Below are 23241 nucleotides of genomic sequence, written 5' to 3'. Positions count from 1 at the left end.
CATTGTCCAGAATGTTCTTAAAACCGTTCGCGAATAATTGTGGCCCATTGGAAACATGGAAACATTGGAAACATTGGAAACATGAACTCCATGACTGGCAGCATATGCTCTCCAAGTGGCCGAACATGACTATTTCCAATCAATGATCGCTTCCATGTAAAGTAAACACATCCCACACCATTATGGAGCCACCTCTATCTTGCACAGTGCCTTGTTGACAACTTGGTTGCATGGCTTCGTTGGGTCTGCGACACACTCGAACCCTACCATCAGCTCTTACCAACTGAAATCGGGACTCCTAGGACCAGGCCACGGTTTTCGAGGTGTCCAGGGTCCACGAGCCAGGAGAGGCGATGCAGGCGATGTTACGCTGTTAGCAAAGACATTCGTGCCGGTTTTCTGCTGCTGTAGCCAAAAAATGGTTCAAATGGATCCAAGCACTATGGGACTTAACATCTGAGATTATCATTCCCCTAAACTTAGAACTACTTAAACCTAACTAACCTAAGGACATCACATACATCCATGCCCGAGGCAGGATTCGAACATGCGACCGTAGCAGCAGCGCGGTTCCCGACTGAAGCGCCTAGAACTGCTCGACCACAGCGGCCGGCTTGGCGTACCCCATTAACGCCAAATTTCTTCGCACTATCCTAACAGATACAATCATCATACGTCCCATATTGATGTCTGCGGTTATTTCACACTGTGCTACTTGTCTGTTAGCGCCTGGAGCTCTACGCAAATGCCACTGTTCTCGGTCGTTAAGTGATGGCCGTCCGTGATGAGAGGTAATTTCTGAAATCTGGTATTCTCCTCAGACTCCTGACACTGTGGATCCCGGGGTATTGAATTCCCTAACGATTTCGGAAACGTAATGTCCCATGCATCCAGCTCCAACTATCTCTCCGCAATCAAAATCTGTTAATACCCGTCGTGCAGCTATGACGAGGTCGGAAACGACATAACGTGAATCAACTGAGAGCAAAGACAATTCCGCCAATGCACAGCTTTTTAATACCTTGTGTACGCGATACCACCGCCATCTGTATATGTGCATATCGCCATCCACTGACTTCTGTCGCTTGAGCGTACGTAGTAAAGCGGGTCATAAGGCCTGTGCCTATTAAACAATAACTTGTTGCAGGGTGTCCGCGGCAAGAAGGATGAGGCGGAGGTGGAGGACGCAGAGCTGGGAGACGGCGCCGACTACCTGCAGCTGGCGGGCCTGCCCTACAGGGAGGACTACGACGCCGACGCCGACGGCGACGCCGACGCCGACGAGCTGCAGCTGGACGACCCTTGGCTGCGCGACGAGAAGCGCGCCCTCAAGGGCTTCTTCGGCACCCGAGGCAAGAAGGCCCCGCAGGCCGGCTTCTACGGCGTGCGCGGCAAGAAAGGGCCGTCGGGCTTCTACGGCGTGCGAGGCAAGAAGGCCCCCCTCTCCGGCTTCTACGGCGTGCGCGGCAAGAAGGCGCCCTCGCTCGGATTCCACGTACGTACTGATTCGCCAGCCAGCCTTCCAGCTGCTCTTCTATTCCACCTGCCTGCTGTCCATGCTCCTAGTGTTAGCACGAGATGTACCGTCAGTCAGCAACAACTACACTGTTTAGCGATCACATCTTTTGCTAAATTACAAAACTGTTGAGGCATTCGCAGTCACTTATTGACGTATTTCCTGTTGTTTACGTCTCAGGATCTTTGTAACATAGACAAATGTAATGTATTGCGAATACATAGAAAGAAGTATCCTTTATTGTATGATTATATGATAGCAGAACAAACACTGGTAGCAGTTACTTCTGTAAAATATCTGGGAGTACGCATACGGAACTATTTGAAGTGGAATTATCATATAAAATTAATTGTTGGTAAGGTGGGTGCCAGGTTTAGGTTCATTGGGAGAGTCCTTAGAAAATGTAGTCCATCAACAAAGGAGGTGGCTTACAAAACACTCGTTCGACCTATACTTGAGTATTGCTCATCAGTGTGGGTTCTGTACCAGGTCGGGTTGTCAGAGGAGATAGAGAAGATCCAAAGAAGAGCGGCGCGTTTCGTCACAGAGTTATTTGGTAAGCGTGATAGCGTTACGGATATGTTTAGCAAACGCAAGTGGCAGACTCTGCAAGAGAGGCGCTCTGCTTCGTGGTGTAGCTTGCTGTCCAGGTTTAGAGAGGGTGCGTTTCTGGATGAGGTATCGAATACATTGCATCCCCCCTACTTATACCTCCCGAGGATCACGAATGTAAAATTAGAGAGATTCGAGCGCGCGCGGAGGCTTTCCGGCAGTCGTTCTTCCCGCGAACCATACGCGAGTGGAACAGGAAAGGGAGGTAATGACAGTGGCAGGTAAAGTGCCCTCCGCCACACACCGTTGGGTGGCTTGCGAAGTATAAATGCAGATTTAGATGTAGTGATTTTTCTGACATTTCATCAACATGAGTGGTTGGCACTATCAATGATTCACCAGACCGCTATCAGCAATGGATGATGAATTCTGCCACCAGCAACGCAGATTGAATCTTCGACAATGCTAGCCACTCATACTGGCAACATGTCAGAATAAAAACATTAAACAAACGTCGGCCGAAGATCTCGGGATGAAGGCCATAAGCTATTTTTTTTTATTTTTTGTGAGGGTTTCAGAAGAGATGCAGTCAGTTTATATTAGATTAGATTAAGTTTTCATTCCATAGACCCATAAAAGAGGGAATCCTCCTGGGTGTGGTCCATGTTAGATAAACATATTACAAAAATGTAATTAGAAAAACTTGAGTTTCATTAATTTTAATGATCCTCAGTCAATAAACAGTAAAATTATGTACATGAATTAAATTTAAACTTATAATATTTACAGGTTTAATACTTACATCTGCTTTCATTAAATCCATCATTCAGACATTTGCTAGTTTCTCGGCTATTACAACCAAGTATTGTCAAAAATTAAAGGAAATTATTCATTTCAGTGATCCTCAGTTAAGAACAGTCAGATTACGTACAAGATTTAAAATTAAACTTCCACTATTTACAGACTTAAGACTTACATCTGCTTTCCATACATCCACCATTCACACAGTAGGTAGTTACTTGGTTGTTACAACCAAGTATAGTCAAAAATTAAAGTATAATAAATTTTCATTAAAACGGTCTACTGCACTCGTTGAGAACCTCATGGGTGGAATAGAAGGAGTTGGCCACCAAAAATTCCTTTAAATTATGTTTAAATTGTGGCTTGTCTGAAACTAAACTCTTAATTGTTGTTGCTAACTTATTGAAAATATGCGTTGCTGAATACTGGACTCCTTTCTGGGCAAGAGTAAGTCATTTTAAATCTTTATGTATATTGTTCTTATTCCTAGTATTGATACTGTGTACTAAGCAGTTAGTTGGAAAAAGAGATGTATTATTTACAACAAACTTCAATAAGGAATAAATATACTGATAAGCTGTGGTTAATGTGCCCAATTCTTTGAATAGGTTTCGACATGATGTTCTTGAATTTACACTACTCATTATTCTTATTATACGCTCCTGTACTCTAAAAAGTTTTTCTCTGTTTGTGGAGTTACCCCAAAATATGATACCATATGACATAATGGAGAGAAAATAAGCAAAATATGCCAGTTTTTTTGTAATTATATCTCCTATGTCTGACATCATTCGGATTGCAAACACACACTTGTTTAGGCACTTGAGCAGTTCGTTAGAATGTTGCTCCCAACTGGTGTGATCGCAAGAATTTTACACTCTCAACTTCTCCTATTTCCATGTCGTCATATTTTATACACACACCAGAAGGAAATATCTTGGAAGTTCTGAACTGCATATGATCCTTCGAGCAGCAACTACTTAGACCTTAAGACAAACACTGATTTGCCATTGTAGCATTTCACAGGTCGGAAGAAATGCTGAATGTCGTAAGTTAGTTACATTTTGATGTTTCATTGAGATCGATGTCATTCGAACTGAAACTAGGCAGGATCAGGGAATGGGCTGTGGCATTATCAAAGTGTCTGTGCCTCATCGAAGTGATTTAAGCAAACCTTAAGGGGCAGTCAAACGGAAACGAGACGGATGGAAAAAAGTAAATAAAGTGTATATTATTTCAAAAGTACGAGGGCGGTTCAGAAAGTAACCTCCGATTGGTCACAGTGCGGGTTGTGGGGGGAGTAGCGACGCCATCTGTGCGTTCACGCACTCAACAGGTCAGTCGGCATCAAGCCGTGGTCGAGTGAACGTCGTACCTGCGCTAGTTTAGTTTTTGTGGCAGTTTGAAATGTGTGCTGCAATAGAAAACCCCGCCAAATGTGAAGTGCGTGCTGTCATAAGGTTTTTTACAGCCAAAGGATATTCTGCAGCAGCTATTCATCGTGAGCTTTGTGCCGTGTACGGACCAAGAGTTATGAGTGAAGGAGTTGTCCGTGAATGGGTACGTTTATTTAAAAGTGGACGAGAAAACGTTCATGATGAAGAGAGAGTGGTAGACCATCATTGGTGACTGACGAACTCGTTCAGACAGTTGATGTAAAAGTTCGTGAAAATCGACGTTTCTCAATGTCGGAGTTGTCTACTGGTTTTCCACAGATTTCTAAGACTCTCTTGTACGAGATAGTGACAGCAAGATTGGGTTACCGTAAGTTCTGTGCACGATGGGTGCCCAAAATTCTTACCGACCACCACAAAACTGAAAGAATGGCCTCTGCATTAGACTTTCTGTCACGTTATGAGGACGAAGGAGAACCATTGTTAAACAGAGTCGTGACCGGTGACGAAACCTGGATTAAGTACGTGAACCCTGAGACAAAAGAACAGTCAAAGATGTGGGCACATTCAAATTCGCCTAGCAAACCAAGAAAAGCCTCGCAAGATTTTTCTGCCAGAAAACTGATGGCAACGGTGTTTTGGGATGCCAAAGGGGTGTTGTTGGTTGAATTCATGGAACGTGGTACGACCATTAATCAAGACGTGTACTGTGAAACAATAAAAAAGTTACGACGGGCTATACAGAACAAACGCCGTGGTATGCTGACTTCCGGTATCGTTTTTTTTGCACGATAACGCCCGTCCTCACTCTGCTCGCAGAACAACGGCCCTTCTTGAGTCCTTCAAGTGGGACGTTATCAACCATCCACCTTACAGCCCAGACCTGGCGCCAAGTGATTATCACCTCTTCATGCATTTGAAGAAATGGCTCGGGTCACAGCGGTTTGATGACGACGAAGAGCTCAAAGATGCGGTCACAGGCTGGCTCCAGGCACAAGCGGGTGATTTTTATGCAGAAGGAATTTCAAAGCTTGTGAAGAGATACGATAAGTGCCTCAATCGCTATGGAGACTATGTAGAAAAATAGTGCGAAGATGTAGTTGGAAGATGTATATATTAAAATATTTTTATTTAACTTGGTGTATTTTTTTAAATCAACCGGAGGTTACTTTCTGAACGGCCATTGCCATAATTGTAACTTTTAACTACATTATCCGCTGTGAAACATGCCTTCATGGAAAAAACGTTTACGGTTACCTGCGGAAACACGATTGTACCCAGGTATGCCACTCTTCATACGAGACAAATTGACGGCCACGAAAGCCTTTCTTCAGGGCTCCAGAAATATGGAAAACGCACGGGGAGAAATCGGGTCTGTATCGAGGATGCGTAAGGGCTTCCCAGCGAAATTTCTGCAGCGTATTCGAAACAGCCTTTGCAACATGTCGGCGGGCATTATTCTCAAAGGGATTATGTACCAAAGTCCGTGGTGTAGCAGATGGCTGTCTACGCTGAAGTAGATAGCAGCATATTAATGCCATGTTGTCCTCATGTTTCACAGTAGCTGCTCCATTGCACTAGTGGCTCTCACCCTAGTGAAAGCTGTTCGACTTTCCGCCACTATGGCAGTTTCCGCGTCGGTATTTGTATAGTAGAACAGATTCCCATTTGATATCACGAGGATGATTGGGCCGCATTCCAAACTGTTCACCTGACAAAATTCTAATGTCACAGGAAATCAAAACGACCTCATAATTGTAACATACAATGCTGATCAAAAGGTAATGAAAACTGCCACCACACCAGTACTGAGAAAGACTAATAACGATAATTATTACGTAACCTAATGTAAAACTGGAATGACGATTTCGCCATTATTGAACGAACCTATGACGAAACAAGCTGCTCTACTGCAGCTTTTCTGTGTACTTTATAAATACCTTCTGATATGGATCCCAGACCGACGAGTACTGATCAAGAATCGATGCAACAAAGGTTTTATGAGCTACTTCCGGAGTATTCTTCCATTGTATCTCACTGTGGCAATCTGTCTTTGTTGCGACTACTTTTATGTGTTCCTTCGGCTTTAAATCACTCCATATGCGTATTCCAAGATTTTTAAAAAAATATTTACCGTGTTTGCCCAAAGTTTTTGATAATTTCATGTTAAGGTACTACTATTCACACTACTGGCCATTAAAATTGCTACACCACGAAGATGACGCGCTACAACCGCGAAATTTAACCGACAGGAAGAAGATGCTGTTATATGCAAATGATTAGCTTTTCAGAGCATTCACACAAGGTTGCCGCCGGTGGCGACACCAACAACGTGCTGACATGAGGAAAGTTTCCAACCGATTTCGCATACACAGACAGCAGTTGACCGGCGTTGCCCGGTGAAACGTTGTTGTGGTGCCTCATGTAAGGAGGAGAAATGCGTACCATCACGTTTCCGACTTTGATAAAGGTCGGATTGCAGCCTATCGCGATGGCTGTTTATCGTATCGCGACATTGCTGAGCGCGTTGGTCGAGATCGAGTGACTGTTAACAGAATATGGAATCGGTGGGTTCAGGAGGGTAATACGGAACGACGTGCTGGATGCCAACGGCCTCGTATCACTAGCAGTCGAGATGACAGGCATCTTATCCGCATGGCTGTAACGGATCGTGCAGCCACGTCTCGATCCCTGAGTCAACACATGGAGACGTTTGCAAGACAACAACCATCTGCACGAACAGTTCGACGACGTTTGCAGCAGCATGGACTATCAGCTCGGAGACCATGGCTGCGGTTACCCTTGACGCTGCATCACAGACAGGAGCGCCTGCGATGATGTACTCAACGACGAACCTGGGTGCACGAATGGCAAAACGTCATTTTTTTCGGATGAATCCAGGTTCTGTTGACAGCATCATGATGGTCTCATCCGTGTTTGGCGACATCGCGATGAACGCACATTGGAAGCGTGTATTCGTCATCGTCATACTGGCGTATCACCCAGCGTGATGGTGTGGGGTGCCATTGGTTACACGTCTCGGTCACCTCTTGTTCGCATTGACGGCACTTTGAACAGTGGACGTTACATTTCAGATGTGTTACGACCCGTGGCTCTATCCTTCATTCGATTCCTGCGAAACACTACATTTCAGCACGATAATGCATGACCGCATGTTGCAGCTACTGTCCGGGCCTTTCTGGACACAGAAAATGTTCGACTGCTGCCCTGGCCAGCACATTCTCCAGATCTCTCACCAATTGAAAACGTCTGGTCAATGGTGGCCGAGCAACTGGCTCGTCACAACACGCCGGTCACTACTCTTGATGAACTGTGGTATCGTGTTGAAGCTGCATGGGCAGCAAGTTCTGTTTGACTCAATGCCCAAGCGTATCAAGGCCGTTATTACGGCCAGAGGTGGTTGTTCTGGGTACTGTTTTCTCAGGATCTATGCACCCAAATTGCGTGAAAATGTAATCACATGTCAGTTCTAGCATAATATATTTGTCCAATGAATACCGGTTTATCATCTGCATTTCTTCTTGGTGTAGCAATTTTAATGGCCAGTAGTGTATTTGTCACATCTACAGCCACACCCAGAAACTACGTGGCGCCACAGCAGTATAAATTTGAAAAGGTAGAATACTAACAAATGCACTCATGGCGACAAAAGTTGTGCGCTACCTCCTAATATCGTGTCGGACATCCTTTTGCCCTGCATAGTGCAGCAACTCGACGTAGCATGGACTCAACAAGTGGTTGCTGTCTCTATAGCCGTCCATAATTGCGAAAGAGTTGCTGGTGCAGAATTGAGTGCACGAACTGGCCTTTCCATTAGGTCCCATAAATGTTCTACAGGTGTATAATCACTTCATCGAATTGTCCAGAATGTTCTTCAAACCAATCGCGAACAATTGTGGCCCGGTGTAACGGCGCATTGTCATCCACAAAAACTCCATTCTTGGTTGGAAACATGAAGCTTATGAATGGCTGCAAATGGTCTCCAAGTAGCCCCACGTAACCATTTCCAGCCGATCATCGTTTCAGTTGGATCAGAGAACCGCGTCCATTCCACATAAACACAGTCCACTCTATTATGGAACCACCACCAGCTTGCGTGGTGCCTTGTTGACAACTTGGATCCATGCCTTCGAGGGGTCTGCGCCGCACTCGAACCCTACCATCAGCTCTTACCGACTGAAATCGGTTTTCCAGTCGTATAGGTTCCAGCCAACATGGTCACGAGCCCACAAGAAGTGCTGTAGGCGATTACGGCAGGTTGAAAAAGAGAGAGTCGCAGAGAGAAAGAGGGTGATATTTATACGAGCGTATCATCAAACCCCTTCACTCAAAAATATTTCTCTCCTTCATGGCTTCTCTGTGTTACCAGAGATGTCGTGTCACTCATCTCATTTGTACTAAGACTGCAATACACACGAGGTGCATTTGCTTCCACCACACTGAGGGGAATGAATAAGTTCTAATAACTGTTCACTAACCTGCAGTCTTCTACAGTTGTTGTCCCCTGCGCAGAAAACAGCACGTAGGTCGTGAATCCGTAATCTTGAGGCTGTAGGAAATCTTAGCGAGGAACTGTTATTTTAGGGATGATTAAATTTGCAAGATGCCACTCGCTTTTTATTAGCACAACGCGGGAAACTGCACATCACATTCCACTTTGGAGTCACAAATAATTTTTATTCTTCAACAGATTAGTGAACTGCATATTTCCGTAACTAGTATCACACTGTTCCCAAATATACGCATATCAAAAAAATTTTTGGATCACCTCAGTTCCCAGAACTCCTGAAGATAGACGATAACTGTGGCTATTGTATCACAGACACAGTCCCTATGACTGTTCAGAGATTTAAACCCACCCAAAGATGTAAACACCTATGCATGAGCAGTGCCTATTAGACGGAGGGGGTCGTCATTCCACCAGGACGGAGGTACACGGCTCGTGTTGCCTGTAGTTTAACCATGCCTAGATGGTATATACCGCGGTTCGATCGCGTCCGCGTTGTTACTTTGTGCCAGGAAGGGCTCTCAACAAGGGAAGTGTCCAGGCGTCTCGGAGTGAACCAACGCGATGTTGTTCGGGCATGGAGGAGATACTGAGAGACAGGAACTGTCGATGACATGCCTCGCCCAGGCCGCCCAAGGGCTACTACTGCAGTGCATGACCGCTACCTACGTATTATGGCTCGAAGAAACCCTGGCAGCAACGCCACCATGTTGAATAATGCTTTTCTTGCCACTACAGGACGTCGTGTTACGACTCAAACTGTGCACAACAGGCTCCATGATGCGCAACTTCACTCCCGACGTCCATGGCGAGGTCCATCTTTACAACCACGACACCATGCAGAGCGGTACAGATGGATTCAACAACATGCCGAATGGACCGCTCAGGAATGGCATCACATTCTGTGCACCGATGAGTATCGCATACGCCTTCAACTAGGCACTCGTCGGAGATGTGTTTGGAGGCAACCCGTCAGGGTGAACGCCTTAGACACACTGTCCAACGAGTGCAGCAAGATGGAGGTTCCCTGCTGTTTTGGGGTGGCATTATGTGTGCCCGCCGTACGCCGCTGGTGATCATGGAAGGCGCCATAACGGGTGTACGATACGTGAATGCCATTCTCTGACCGATAGTGCAATCATATCGGCAGCATATTGGCGATGCATTCGTCTTCATGGACGACAATCCGCTCCCCCATCTTGCACATCTTGTGAATTACTTCCTTCAGGATAACGACATAGCTCGACTAGAGTGGCCAGCATATTCTCCAGAAATGAACCCTGTCGAACATGCCTGGGATAGATTGAAAAGGGCTATTCATGGACGACGTGACCCACCAACCACTCTGAGGGATCTACGCCGAATCGTCGTTGAGGAGTGGGACAATCTGTACCAACAGTGCCTTGGTGAACTTGTGGATAGTATGCCACGACGAATACATGCATGCATTAACGCAAGAGGACGTGCTACTGGGTATTAGAGGTACCAGTGTGTACAGCAGTCTGGACCACCACCTCTGAAGTTCTCGCAGTGTGATGGTACAACATGCAATGTGTAGTTTTCATGAATAATAAAAAGCGCGGAAATGGTGTTTATGTTGATCTCTATTCGAATTTTCTGCACAGGTTCCGGAACTCTCGGAACTGAGGTGCTGCAAATCTTTTTTTGATTGTGTATGTCCAAATATCCTTATGTTGCTATTAAAGTCTTAACTAACATCGACCGCGGCAGACAACACGTCTGTCATCCGACAATGCCAAACCAGCTCTGATCTCACAGCCGAACCACTTCGCGCGCTATCCAAGCTAGGCGCGATCCAAAGGTCTCCGAAGTGCTTATTCAGCCTTTTCGTTTAATAGTTGTTTATTGTTGTGCTGGTTATTAATACTTGTGAAATAATAGAATGATATCACGCTATTGAGAGATGCTTTAAATATGAAATACAAGTAATTACGCTCTTTAGTTTGTCTAATATTAATAACAGAAGATTGTCATTTTGGCGCGCAACTTCCGAATGCAGCAGCCAATCGCGGAGAGGGACCACAATTTAGCCGGTCCTTCTCATGATACCCATACCTAACAAACCATCTGTCATCGGTACCTCACACCACATTACGTCATCATCCAACTCCTTCCTTCTCAGCTGCTCTAAGAAGAGCTTCTTGTACTTGAATATGACGGCTGCAAAGCCAGAAATATTACACGATGTCGTGCCGTTAGCAAAGGCAGTCGCTCCGGTCATCTGCTGCCATAGCCCATTAACATCAAATTTCATCGAACTGTCCGAACGGAGACGTTTGTCGCAGGTCCCATATTCACTTATGCGGTTGTTTTACACAGCGTCGGTTGTCTGTTAGCACTGACAGCTTTACACAAATGCAACTGCTCTCAGTCGCTAAGCGAGGGATGTCCACTGCACTGGCCCTTGTGAGAGGTAATGCCTGAAATTTGGTATTCTTAGCACACTTTGACATTATAGCCTTCGGAATATTGAATGTCCTAACGATTTCCGAAATGGAATATCCCATGCATCTAGCTCCAACTAGCAGTCCGCGTTCAAAGTATGTTGAATCCCGTCGTGGGGCCATAATCATATTGGAAACCTTTTCAAATGGATCACCTAAGTACAAATGACAGCTCCACCAATGCAGTACTGTTTATATCTTGTACACTACTGGCCATTAAAATTGCTACACCACGAAGATGACGTGCTACAAACGCGAAATTTAATCGACAGGAAGAAGATGCTGTGATATGCAAATGATTAGCTTTTCAGAGAATTCACATAAGGTTGGCGCCTGTAGCGACACCTACAACGTGCTGACATGAGGAAAGTTTCCAACCGATTTCTCATACACAAACACCAGCTGACCGGTGTTGCCTGGTGAAACGTTGTTGTGATGCCTCGTGTAAGGAGGAGAAATGCCTACCATCACGTCTCCGACTTTGATAAAGGTCGTATTGTAGCCTATCCCGATTGCGGTTTATCGTATCGCGACATTGCTGCTCGCGTTGGTCGAGATCCAATGACTGTTAGCAGAATATGGAATCGGTGGGTTCAGGAAGGTAATACGGAACGCCGTGCTGGATCCCAACTGCCTCGTATCACTAGCAGTCGAGATCACAGGCATCTTATCCTCGTGGCTGTAACGGATCGTGCAGCCACGTCTCGATCCCTGAGTCAACAGATGGGGATGTTTGCAAGACAACAACCATCTGCACGAACAGTTCGACGACGTTTGCAGCAGCACGGACTATCAGCTCGGAGACCATGGCTGCGGTTATCCTTGACGCTGCATCACAGACAGGAGCGCCTGTGATGGTGTACTCAACGACGAACCTGGGTGCACGAATCGCAAAACGTCATTTTTTCGGATGAATCCAGGTTCTGTTTACAGCATCATGATTGTCGCATCCCTATTTGGCGACATCGCGGTGAATGCACATTGGACGGGAGTATTCGCCATCGCCATACTGGCGTATCACCAGGCGTGATGGTGTGGGGTGCCATTGGTTACACGTCCCGGTCACCTCTTGTTTCCACTGACGGCACTTTGAACAGTGGACGTTACATTTCAGATGTGTTACGACCCGTGGCTCTACCCTTCATTCGAACCCTGCTAAACGCTACATTTCAGCAGGATAATGCACGACCGCATGTTGCAGGTCCTGTACGGGCCTTTCTGGATACAGATAATGTTCGACTGCTGCCGTGGCCAGCACTTTCTCCAGATCTCTTACCAAATGAAAACGTCTGGTTAATGGTGACCGAGCAACTGGCTCGTCACAATACGCCAGTCCCTACTCCTGATGAACTGTGGTATCGTGTTGAATCTGCATGGGCAGCTGTACCTGTACACGCCATCCAAGCTCTGTTTGACTCAATGCCCAGGCGTATCAAGGCCGTTATTACGGCCAGAGATGTTTGTTCTGGGTGCTGGTTTCTCAGGATCTATGCTCCCAAATTGCGTGAAAATGTAATCACATGTCAGTTCTAGTATAATATATTTGTCCAATGAATACCCGTTTATCATCTGCATTTCTTCTTGTTGTAGCAATTTTAATGTCCAGTAGTGTATATGCGGTACTACCACTTTCTGTATATGTGCATATCGCTATCCCGTGACTTCTGTCATCTCAGTATAGAAGCAAAAGTAGCTTGAATGAGTTTGTTGTTAGTGTGAATGTGCTATTGAGGTGATGTCTGTGTTGTCCGCCATTCAGGGAGTACGAGGCAAGAAGGACGACGGGGCTTCCCCTCCTGACCTGGACTCTCTGCTGTACTACCTGAACGAGGCCAGCGAGGCAACTCGCCAGAAGAGGGGCAACACCAAGAAGGCGCCCGTCGGCTTCTACGGCACCCGCGGCAAGAAGTCCTGGGCTCCGGGTACGTACTCTGCTGGCGAGGCTGTCACTTCTCACCATCGACCACTGTGACTGCTATTCTCGCTGCACGTTTCCCAACTGCAACTTATACGGGGTGTAACAAAAAGGTACATCCAAATTTTAAGGAAACATTCCTCGCGAAAGTACTTGCCCCCCTTCTAACAGCCGTGTACCGCAAGTCTCTAAGAGAACGGAAGGTCCCAAATGATTGGAAAAGAGCACAGGTAGTCCCAGTTTTCAAGAAGGCCTATATCTCTGACATCGATCTGTTGTAGAATTTTAGAACATGTTTTTTGCTCGCGTATCATGTCATTTCTGGAAACCCAGAATCTACTCTGTAGGAATCAACATGGATTCCGGAAAAAGCGATAGTGTGAGACCCAACTCGCTTTATTTGTTCATGAGACCCAGATAATATTAGGTATAGGCTGCCAGGTAGATGCCATTTTCCTTGACTTCCGGAAGGCGTTCGATACAGTTCCGCACTGTCGCCTGATAAATAAAGTAAGAGCCTTCGGAATATCAGACCAGCTGTGTGGCTGGATTGAAGAGTTCTTAGCAAACAGAACACAGCATGTTGTTCTCAATGGAGAGACGTCTACAAACGTTAAAGTAACTTCTCGCGTACCACAGGGGAGTATTATGTGACCATTGCTTTTCACAATATATAAAAATGACCTAGTAGATAGTGTTGGAAGTTCCATGCGGTTTTTCGCGGATGGTGCTGTAGTATACAGAGAAGTTGCAGCATTAGAAAATTGCAGCGAAATGCAGGAAGATCTGCAGCGGATAGGCACTTGGTGCAGGGAGTGCCAACTGACCCTTAACATAGACAAATGTAACGTATTGCGAATACATAGAAAGAAGGATCCTTTATTGAATGATTATATGATAGCGGAACAAACAATGGTAGCAGTTACATCTGTAAAATATCTGGGAGTATGCGTATGTAACGATTTGAAGTGGAAATTAATTGTTGGTAAGGCGGATGCCATGTTGAGATTCATTGGGAGAGTCCTTATAAAATGTAGTCCATCAACAAAGGAGGTGGCTTACAAAACACTCGTTCGGCCTATACTTGAATATTGCTCATTAGTGTGGGATCCGTACCAGGTCGAGTTGACAGAGGAGATAGAGAAGATCCAAAGAGGAGCGGCGCGTTTCGTCACAGGGTTATTTGGTAAGCGTGATAGCGTTACGGAGATGTATAGCAAACTCAAGTGGCAGACTCTGCAAGAGAGGCGCTCTGCATCGCGGTGTAGCTTGCTGTCCAGGTTTCGAGAGGGTGCGTTTCTGGATGAGGTATCAAATATATTGCTTCCCCCTACTTATACCTCCCGAGGAGATCACGAATGTAAAATTAGAGACATTCGAGCGCACACGGAGGCTTTCCGGCAGTCGTTCTTCCCGCGAACCATACGCGAGTGGAACAGGAAAGGGAGGTAATGACAGTGGCAGGCAAAGTGCCCTCCGCCACACACCGTTGGGTGGCTTGCGGAGTATATATGTAGATGTAGATGAATAAAAGGTGTTATATAGACGTGGGTCCGGAACCGTTTTATTTCAATGTTAGAGCTCATTTTCTACTTCTCATCATAATTGCGTTAATCACGGGAAACATACAGGAACAGGACATAATAGCATTACACGAAACGTTTTCTTACATGAAATGTTCAAAATAGCTTGCTGATTATGTTTGGTTAGAGAGATTTCCAGAAATACAGTGCCTCTACAGGAGGAGTTTGGAGTAATTGATCGTCGTATTAGGAAGAATGGGACGCTAAACCCTCTACTCGCGACTGGAGGAGGCATAGAAGGACCACGACACCTCAACTGGACTCCTTCGTGTAGTTGAGGACAACACTATTAGAGCGTAAGACAACTAGCTGCAAGACGTAAATTTTGATTGGAGATTGCTACGTGAGGAAATATTTTTTTCCACTGCGTTACAAGAATGTTTCCTGAAAGTCTGACCCCACCTTTTCGTTAAACCTAGTGTGGATATCTCATACACAGTGCCCCACTTCTTTCGAAGAGCTTCGAATTTCTGTTTCTAGTGTGTGTGTGTGTGTGTGTGTGTGTGTGTGGGTGGGTGGGTGGGTGGGTGGTGGGTGGGTGGGTGTGGGTGTGAGAGTGGGAGTGGGAGGAGTGGGCTTAAGAAACTCATGTCAAAGGGATTATGGTATTGCACTTCAGTTTTTGAAAAGAAAATCTGTGTCAAAGGTCATGGCGAAGGATACATTTTCGACCAGTAAGGGTTATTACAACGCTATAACAATATGCACCATGTTGTTGTCTTTATTTTTGTTGTTGTTGTGGTCTTCAGTCCTGAGACTGGTTTGATGCAGCTCTCTATGCTACTCTATCCTGTGCAAGCCTCATCTCCCAGTATCTACTGCAACCTACATCTTTCTGAATCTGTTTAGTGTATTCATCTCTTGGTCTCCCTCTACGATTTTTACCCTCCACGCTGCCCTCCAATACTAAATAGGTGATCCCTTGATGCCTCAGAACATGTCCTACCAACCTATCCCTTCTTCTAGTCAAATTGTGCCACAAACTCCTCCCCAATTCTGTTCAATATCTCCTCATTAGTTATGTGATCTACCCATCTAATCTTCAGCATTCTTCTGTAGCACCACATTTCGAAAGCTTCTATTCACTTCTGGTCTAAACTATTTATCGCCCATGTTTCAAATGGTTCAAATGGTTCTGAGCACTATGGGACTTAACATCTGTGGTCATCAGTCCCCGGGAACTTAGAACTACTTAAACATAACTAACCTAAGGACATCACACACATCCATGCCCGAGGCAGGATTCGAACCTGCGACCGTAGCAGTCGCGCGTTTCCGGACTGCGCGCGCCCATGTTTCACTTCCATACATGGCTACACTCCATACGAATACTTTCAGAAACGACTTCCTGACTCTTAAATCTATACTCGATGTTAACAAATTTCCCTTCTTCAGAAACGCTTTCCTTGCCATTGCCAGTCTACATTTTATATCCTCTCTACTTCGACCATCATCAGTTATTTAGCTCCCCAAATAACAAAACTCCTTTATTACTTTAAGTGTCTCATTTCCTAATCTAATTCCCTCAGCATCACCCGACTTAATTCGACTACATTCCGTTATCCTCGTTTTGCTTTTGTTGGTGTCCATCTTATATCCTCATTTCAAGACAATGTCCATTCCGTCCAACTGCTCTTCCAAGTCCTTTGCTGTCTCTGACAGAATTACAATGTCATCGGCGAACCTCAGAGTTTTTATTTCTTCTCCCTGGATTTTAATACCTACTCCGTATTTTCTTTTGTTTCCTTTACTGCTTCCTCAATATACAGATTGAATAACATCGGGGAGAGGCTACAACCCTGTCTCACTCCCTTCCCAACCACTGCTTCCCTTTCATGTCCCTCGACTCTATATCATACATTTTATTAAAGGTGGTACCCCACAGCTCGAAAGTACTTAAAAACATCTTACTTACAGCACCATGAGCTACTAATAAATACTTTTTTTATTACAGCCGGTTACAATTCTCAAATAATCATTGTGAAGGACTTTACCACTTGACAGCAGTGTCTTGAAATGTATTTTATGTTCTTTTGCATGTCTGTATTTTATCGTGTACTATATAATGTCCTTCAGACATGCTTTCGCTGCTACGACCTACAGCTGTGTGAAACAGAAGAAAGAGTTGCATAATTTATTAGTGAGATACGATAATTTGTGCTGGATCGGACCTCGGGCCTGGATTTCCCGCTTTGCGCAAGCGGTCTCCATAACCACTTCAGTTATCCGAGTCCACATCCCAGACGGACCCAAGCCACCGTCTGTCACCAGGTGTCCACTTCCTACCCCGCACAGTTGCTGTAATTTTCGCACAGAGAGAGACAAAGTAACTCCCGTTGCGGCCTATCTAGGCATGTAATACTATTTTGCAGCGTCTGTGTTTTACAGTGTATTATGCAATTATGAATACATTTCTCCTAGCCGGCCGCGGTGGTCTAGCGGTTCTAGGCGCGCAGTCCGGAACCGCGCGACTGCTACGGTCGCAGGTTCGAATCCTGCCTCGGGCATGGATGTGTGTGATGTCCTTAGGTTAGTTAGGTTTAAGTAGTTCTAAGTTCTAGGGGACTGATGACCTCAGATTTTAAGTCCCATAGTGCTCAGAGCCATTTGAACCAATACATTTGTTCTATTTCTTACAGCTGTAGATCGTAGTAGCGTCTGTTTTTCCGGCATGCGTGTATGTCTAAAGGACATTGCGTAGTACACTGTAAAACACAGACACTGTAAAATCGTATTACATGCCTAGACAGGCCACGACAATTATAAATAAGTTTCTCCCTGTGCGGAAATCACAGTAACTGTGTGAGTGCAGGACGTGGACATATGGAGGTTTGGGTCGGTCCAGGAAGTGTGCAGGGATAGCCGAAGTTGTTAAGGTAACCGCTCGGTGGTAAGGCGGGAAGCCCAGGTTCGAGTCCCGGTTCGGCGCAAATTTTCATATGTAATTAATATTTTGGCAGCTGAAATCTAATCGTATTCGCAAATGCGAATACATTTGTTGTTTTTATGCTATTTGATGCCGTAGGTTTAAACTGCCGTAAGCTGCTTTAAATTACTTTCACATATCTGATGATGATGTCAGGATTGAAAATGGTTGCAATAAAGAATTATTTATTAGGAGCTCTTAGAGGATTTTTAAGAATACATTTTGGCTCTCATAAATGCATGAAAGGTTAATTTCCAGTCACTGCATCATACACAGAGAAGTTAAAACGTTGTTAATTAGGGCGTTTGCCGATTTGTTGGTATAAAAATCTATGAACGTTGATGATACGAATTTAGTTATTGGTCAAGACAATTTTTCATTTTGTTCTTCACATTAAAATGTACTATCCTTTCTGGAAATGTAAAGATAAAAACACACTTCACCATATCTCTGTCTGTCACTCTTCTCTCCTTAAATTTTGTTGTTGTTGTTGCTGTTGTCAATTGCGTCGGTCAGTCGTCTGCTGCCACAGCCCATTAACGCCAAATTTCATCGCCCGCTGAACGAACGGATACGTTTATCGTACATCCTACCTTGACTTTTACAAGCTTTGCTGCTTAGCTGTTAGCACTGACAACTCTATGCAAACGCCGCTGCTCTCTATCATTAAGCGAGGGGCCTCGGCCACTGCGTTGTCCGTAGTGAGAGGTAATGCCTGAAATGTGGTCTGATGCAACCTCCATCCGTTTGAATCTGCCCACTTCCCTAGTGCATACATTTCAACAATATTTATTTCTGCTATTTGCTTTGATTACCAAATTGACAGTTCAAAATGGTTCAAATGGCTCTGAGCACTATGGGACTTAACATCTGAGGTCATCAGTCCCCTAGAACTTAGAACTACTTAAACCTAACTGACCTAAGAACAGCACACACATCCATACCCGAGGCAGGATTCGACCCTGCGACCGTAGCAGCAGCGCGGTTCCGGACTGAAGCGCCTAGAACCGCTCGACCACCGCGGCCGGCTAATTGACAGCTCCAAAATTAAAAGAAAATATTACTATATTAGTTTGTAAATATTTTCCGTGGTGGGGCACTGTAGGTATTTTATGTCGCTATATCATTTTCCTATGTGAAGCAAAAAACTGTTTCACTTATAAATATGATCTCTGGATACCTTAAAATTCGATGGGATCAAAAATACTTGTCAGTTCTGAATACTAATAAATGCTTTCACACTGCATTTTTATACATCAAATTATGAAAGTTATTGTTTTTTATTCCTAAAAAGTCCACTCCAAGTCAACGTTCGAGTAACCTCAGCTTGTGGGATCTCTTTGAAATTATGAAATAAATGATCACCGTGTCGCCTGTAGAAAAGCTATCGGACTCCTTTAAAGTACTTTGGAAGAGATGCAGATCCAGTTTCACGATTAAAATTGGTTCACCGACTATCTGTGAAGCCGACCAGAAATTCCCACGAAAGCTTCAATTATTACAATGCTGAAAGCCAATTCTATTAGTTATTCGGAAACGAAACATGATTCAGAGTATCTAAATAATGCGCAGGACTCTCAGCAATAATTTGCTTTGAAATAATACTTTCACCTTGAATAAACTTACATGAATCAGCAACGAACCATAGGAATCGCAAGAGGCATGAACGGTTTTATATTGTTCCGTCATATTTATACTTTTACATTAGAAACATTTTAAGTCACCTATGACGCATTCTGTGTCGTCTCTCTGGTTAAATACGAGTAGAAGAGTTTTCTCTGTTACTTTACTATCTCAGGCACTTTATCTCTTTATGAATTATAATCTCTCACTCGTAAAACAGCAAACATCAACAAAAAGTACGAAAAATAAATTAAATCTAGAAAAGAGGAGCCATACCTTCAGCCATTTGAACCTGATTATTGTACTCGTGCTCACCTCTTCTTCAACAATATTTACTCCTCGCATCTCCTTTAAGTACCAAAGTGACTGTTCCTTGAAGGCTCGCGCTGTGCCGTTTCAGCCGAGCCCTTCTTTTAATCAAAATGTACAATTTCCTTTCTTCCCCAATTCAGTTCGATAATGTGTTGTTGTCGGATTCATTTACTACATTAAACCTATGATTATTTTGAAGTAATACTACAGACAAACTTTGAGAAGTTGATCAGCGTTGTTTGCTGGATGCTTTAATAAGATGAACACTTGGTTTCCATCAGCTCGTTACAGGGTAATTCACTGACTGTATTTTCCTAATTATCTTTATTACTTTATTGTAACAAAATAATTGCTACCATTATAACGCTGACAGAGTGCTCTATTTGTATGGAAATGCTTCCACTAACTCTTGACGGTCGCGGGTGCAAAGTTTAACACGGATGGAATGGAAGAAATCGACCCGCAAGGCAATCAAGTTGGATCCCGGGGAAATTTAGGAACACGAAAGGCAATACTGACTGAACGACTTGTCTCAGAAGACAGGCCAAGAAATGTAATCCGACATTTTTTAGAATTTGTAAATTTAGAAAAATCTCTTGCCCGTTTTGAGTAATATGCATTCTTTAGTATTCTGAAGGTAGCAAGGGCTCAGAAAACATCCCATTTTGCTATTTTGCTATTCTGACGATGTGAAAGTGCACCCTGTAACGTGATGCGATTTAGTTCCTGAACAGTAGACGTCGATGCGATGCAGTGCCTCCAGTCTATACCGCAGTAAATGGCGCGGTAGGTCCTTTGAGAGGACACGGCCAATTTCCTTCCCCGTCCTTGAAACAACGCCAGCAATAGCCCTGTATCTAATGACCTCAATGACAAAGGGATGTTGCAGCCTTATCTTCCTACCTTCGAAAAATCGACGCAAAGAGGCCTGCACCCACTCAGTCCTTCAGCATCGAGTCTTCACTGTGGACGAAGCATGCGTTTCGTTACGCCTACATTGCTAAGATGACCCACCAGTTCCACAGTTGCATCAATGTCACAGCACCGCGCATTGTTCGATCCGAAATGTTACTGTATCACAACCGCATTTCCTCAACATAGATCATTGTGGTCTGCTAGGACTGTCTCATTTGCTGAGACTGGGCATACTGACAATGGCGACACATACTGTACCTGCTTTCAAGTTTCCAGTTCGTTTTGTGATTCTCAATCCAGTTTGCCGTGACACTGAGCTATCCAGTAACACAAGATAAGTACTGCTGTACATCATTTCTCTGTGGTCTTGCTCACTTATCTATGGTACACCGTTCTACAAATCCTATGAAGGCGGATTGAGTCAGATGATTCTTCCTGTGTGTTGCATTTTTCGCAGAACTAAGCGTTTTATTTGTCTTTCGGAGCGACGTATCAAACCAAACACAAGAGGGCAATCACTAGAGAGTGGGTAGTAACTCATGAGAATCCACGAGCGACTGGATCTTTCAGGATTTTGATTCTCCTCCTCGTTCCTGTCAGAATAAAATCCTTTCTGTCTCACTCCAAACGGAGCCCCTTTCTCCTCTAAATCTTGTTCTGCAGCAGAAACTTGACTTTGAAATGATCTCTCACGGTTTCCTCGAAAATAACGTTTCCAGTTTCAAAAGAGAGCTAATGACTGATCCCCTAAAACAGTCTCGACTTTGACGCGTCCTTTGCAACTAATTGCCCTTAGTTCCTCTAACAATTTCCATCGCCCCAAATCTTTAGCTCAGACACACTATCTCCTCTCTCTTCCTGTGTAACTTAAGGCGGTTCCTCTAATAGTTAATGTAATTTGGGTTTCCTTATAGATCTATTTTTCAAGATTGTAAACAGCTTCAGGTTTTACATGTGATCACTGAAGACTCTTAGAAATAAGGTGGAACGTAAATGATCTAAATAAGACTTTTATTGCAGTCGAAAAAGAAGGTTATGACCTCTTTTACTAACATAATTGCGACTGCGGTAAAACGGAGGCCTAAAAACAAAAAAAGACAACAATTACAAGTTATTATCATGTATCACTAATTACGAAAATGAACCTAATTTGCAAACATTTAATAACCTAAAAAAACATTCATTCAATCACATTTCTTAGCGTAATTACGATTTCTTAAAGAGAAAGGAAAGAGAATATTTACGTATTGCTGCGTCACATGTGAATTTGTGGAGTTGGACGTTAAACTAAATATGTCGTTCACTAATAAATTTATTTTATGTTTTTCAGACGGTGGAGCGGCATCCTCGAGCGATTCCATCGCCTCATCTCTCATCAATAGTCAATAGGAAGTTGTCACAGCAATGATGAATCACTTAGTGCCATCCACAATGTCACAAGTCCTCCAGACACCCTCAGAAACCAACGTTAACTAGTGCATGAAACCATACAGTAATAAAGAAGATAACTTTAATGCTTCTATCCAGTGGCCTGTTGTAGATTAGTGATTTGTCATTGAGAGATAAGTATTACAAGATTATGTAGGCTGCCGTGTCCTGTAGTGTCATATTTTGTACTGACGCTAAGTCTGATATTGGACACGTCTCTCTTCTTTTTTTAGGTGTGGACATTTCGTCAAAAAATATTTATTTTATTTCATCTACGATACATGTTCCCTAAGAAAATCTTGAGTTACGCTTGTAGATTCTGTACAAAGAATGAAATCGCACCATTACAATAAAAATTCTTAAAACTATACAGAAGTAGATACTTTTGGCGTCCATAAACATTTTAACTACTCATTCAATTACAGTACTTTATATAGTCTCTAGTTTTTAAATTTGTATTTGTCTAAGACTTCGCTGCGGCCTCGTTTTATATGTAATGTTATATACAAATTATTGTATTCTTAAGCATTCTCCCTGGTCCCTGTATAATTTTTCAGAGCGGTTACAACGCCTCAAGCTCAAAATAATTTTGGCCATATATTATGCTGTTATGAATAAGTTCTTAATAAAGCAAGCGTTATCTGGATTAGATGTGGTGGTGAATGGTGCGTAAATATAAGATTATTACGTTATATTGTTGCTTTCGTAGTTATCATTTTTGTTGGCATATCTGGAAAATACGAATGAAAAACTATTTTAAAATGTAAAATTACACTACATATCAATAAAAGGGCAATACAAATGATAAAATGACAAAACGTGGTGGTTACTTCCTTAGTTTCACTTTCATTTTAAGAAAATTGATCTGCATCAGTGAAAACCACTGCCTCCGTGTAAATGCAAAATTCTCAAATGACGCACACCGAAGACTGGGTTACTTGGTGTTATTGGTGAATGTGGATGTTTTCTTTTCTTTTTAAGCGTCAGAGAACTGCGCACTTTTATTTCAAAGAAAATGCAAGAAACTTTAGCGGAACCCAACACCAACTGTTTCAGCTAATATGATTTCAATACAAATTACATCGTATTTGGGAAGCCAAAAGTGCATGTATAACAATTTTACAACCACTGAAATGAAAATTCATGACTGATCCCAAATCTGAACAACAGGCCTGTTGATTCAGAAGATTATGACCAATAACACCATAAATTACAATTCCGATTACTGGTTATGTTCATTAATGGAAAGGTAACAATATTTTCCGTATAGTTTTCAGTTATAA

General features: G+C 43.6%; 1 protein-coding gene across 1 annotated transcript in view; it reads left to right on the top strand.

Moving 5' to 3' along the window:
* LOC126218298 (uncharacterized) overlaps positions 1-22766 on the top strand; it is a 101377-nt gene extending 78611 nt beyond the window's left edge. The window contains exons 4-6 of the mRNA XM_049942117.1: positions 1148-1495; positions 13016-13178; positions 21861-22766. Of these exons, the coding sequence (XP_049798074.1) occupies positions 1148-1495; positions 13016-13178; positions 21861-21919 (570 nt within the window). The 3' untranslated portion in view covers positions 21920-22766. The remainder of the gene's footprint in view (positions 1-1147; positions 1496-13015; positions 13179-21860) is intronic.
* Positions 22767-23241: the final 475 nt, after the last annotated feature.

Source organism: Schistocerca nitens, chromosome 1, assembly GCF_023898315.1.
Source record: "Schistocerca nitens isolate TAMUIC-IGC-003100 chromosome 1, iqSchNite1.1, whole genome shotgun sequence".
Lineage (NCBI taxonomy): Eukaryota > Metazoa > Arthropoda > Insecta > Orthoptera > Acrididae > Schistocerca > Schistocerca nitens.
The sequence above is the reverse complement of the archived record's forward strand: the minus strand, read 5'-3'. Positions and strand labels throughout refer to the sequence as shown.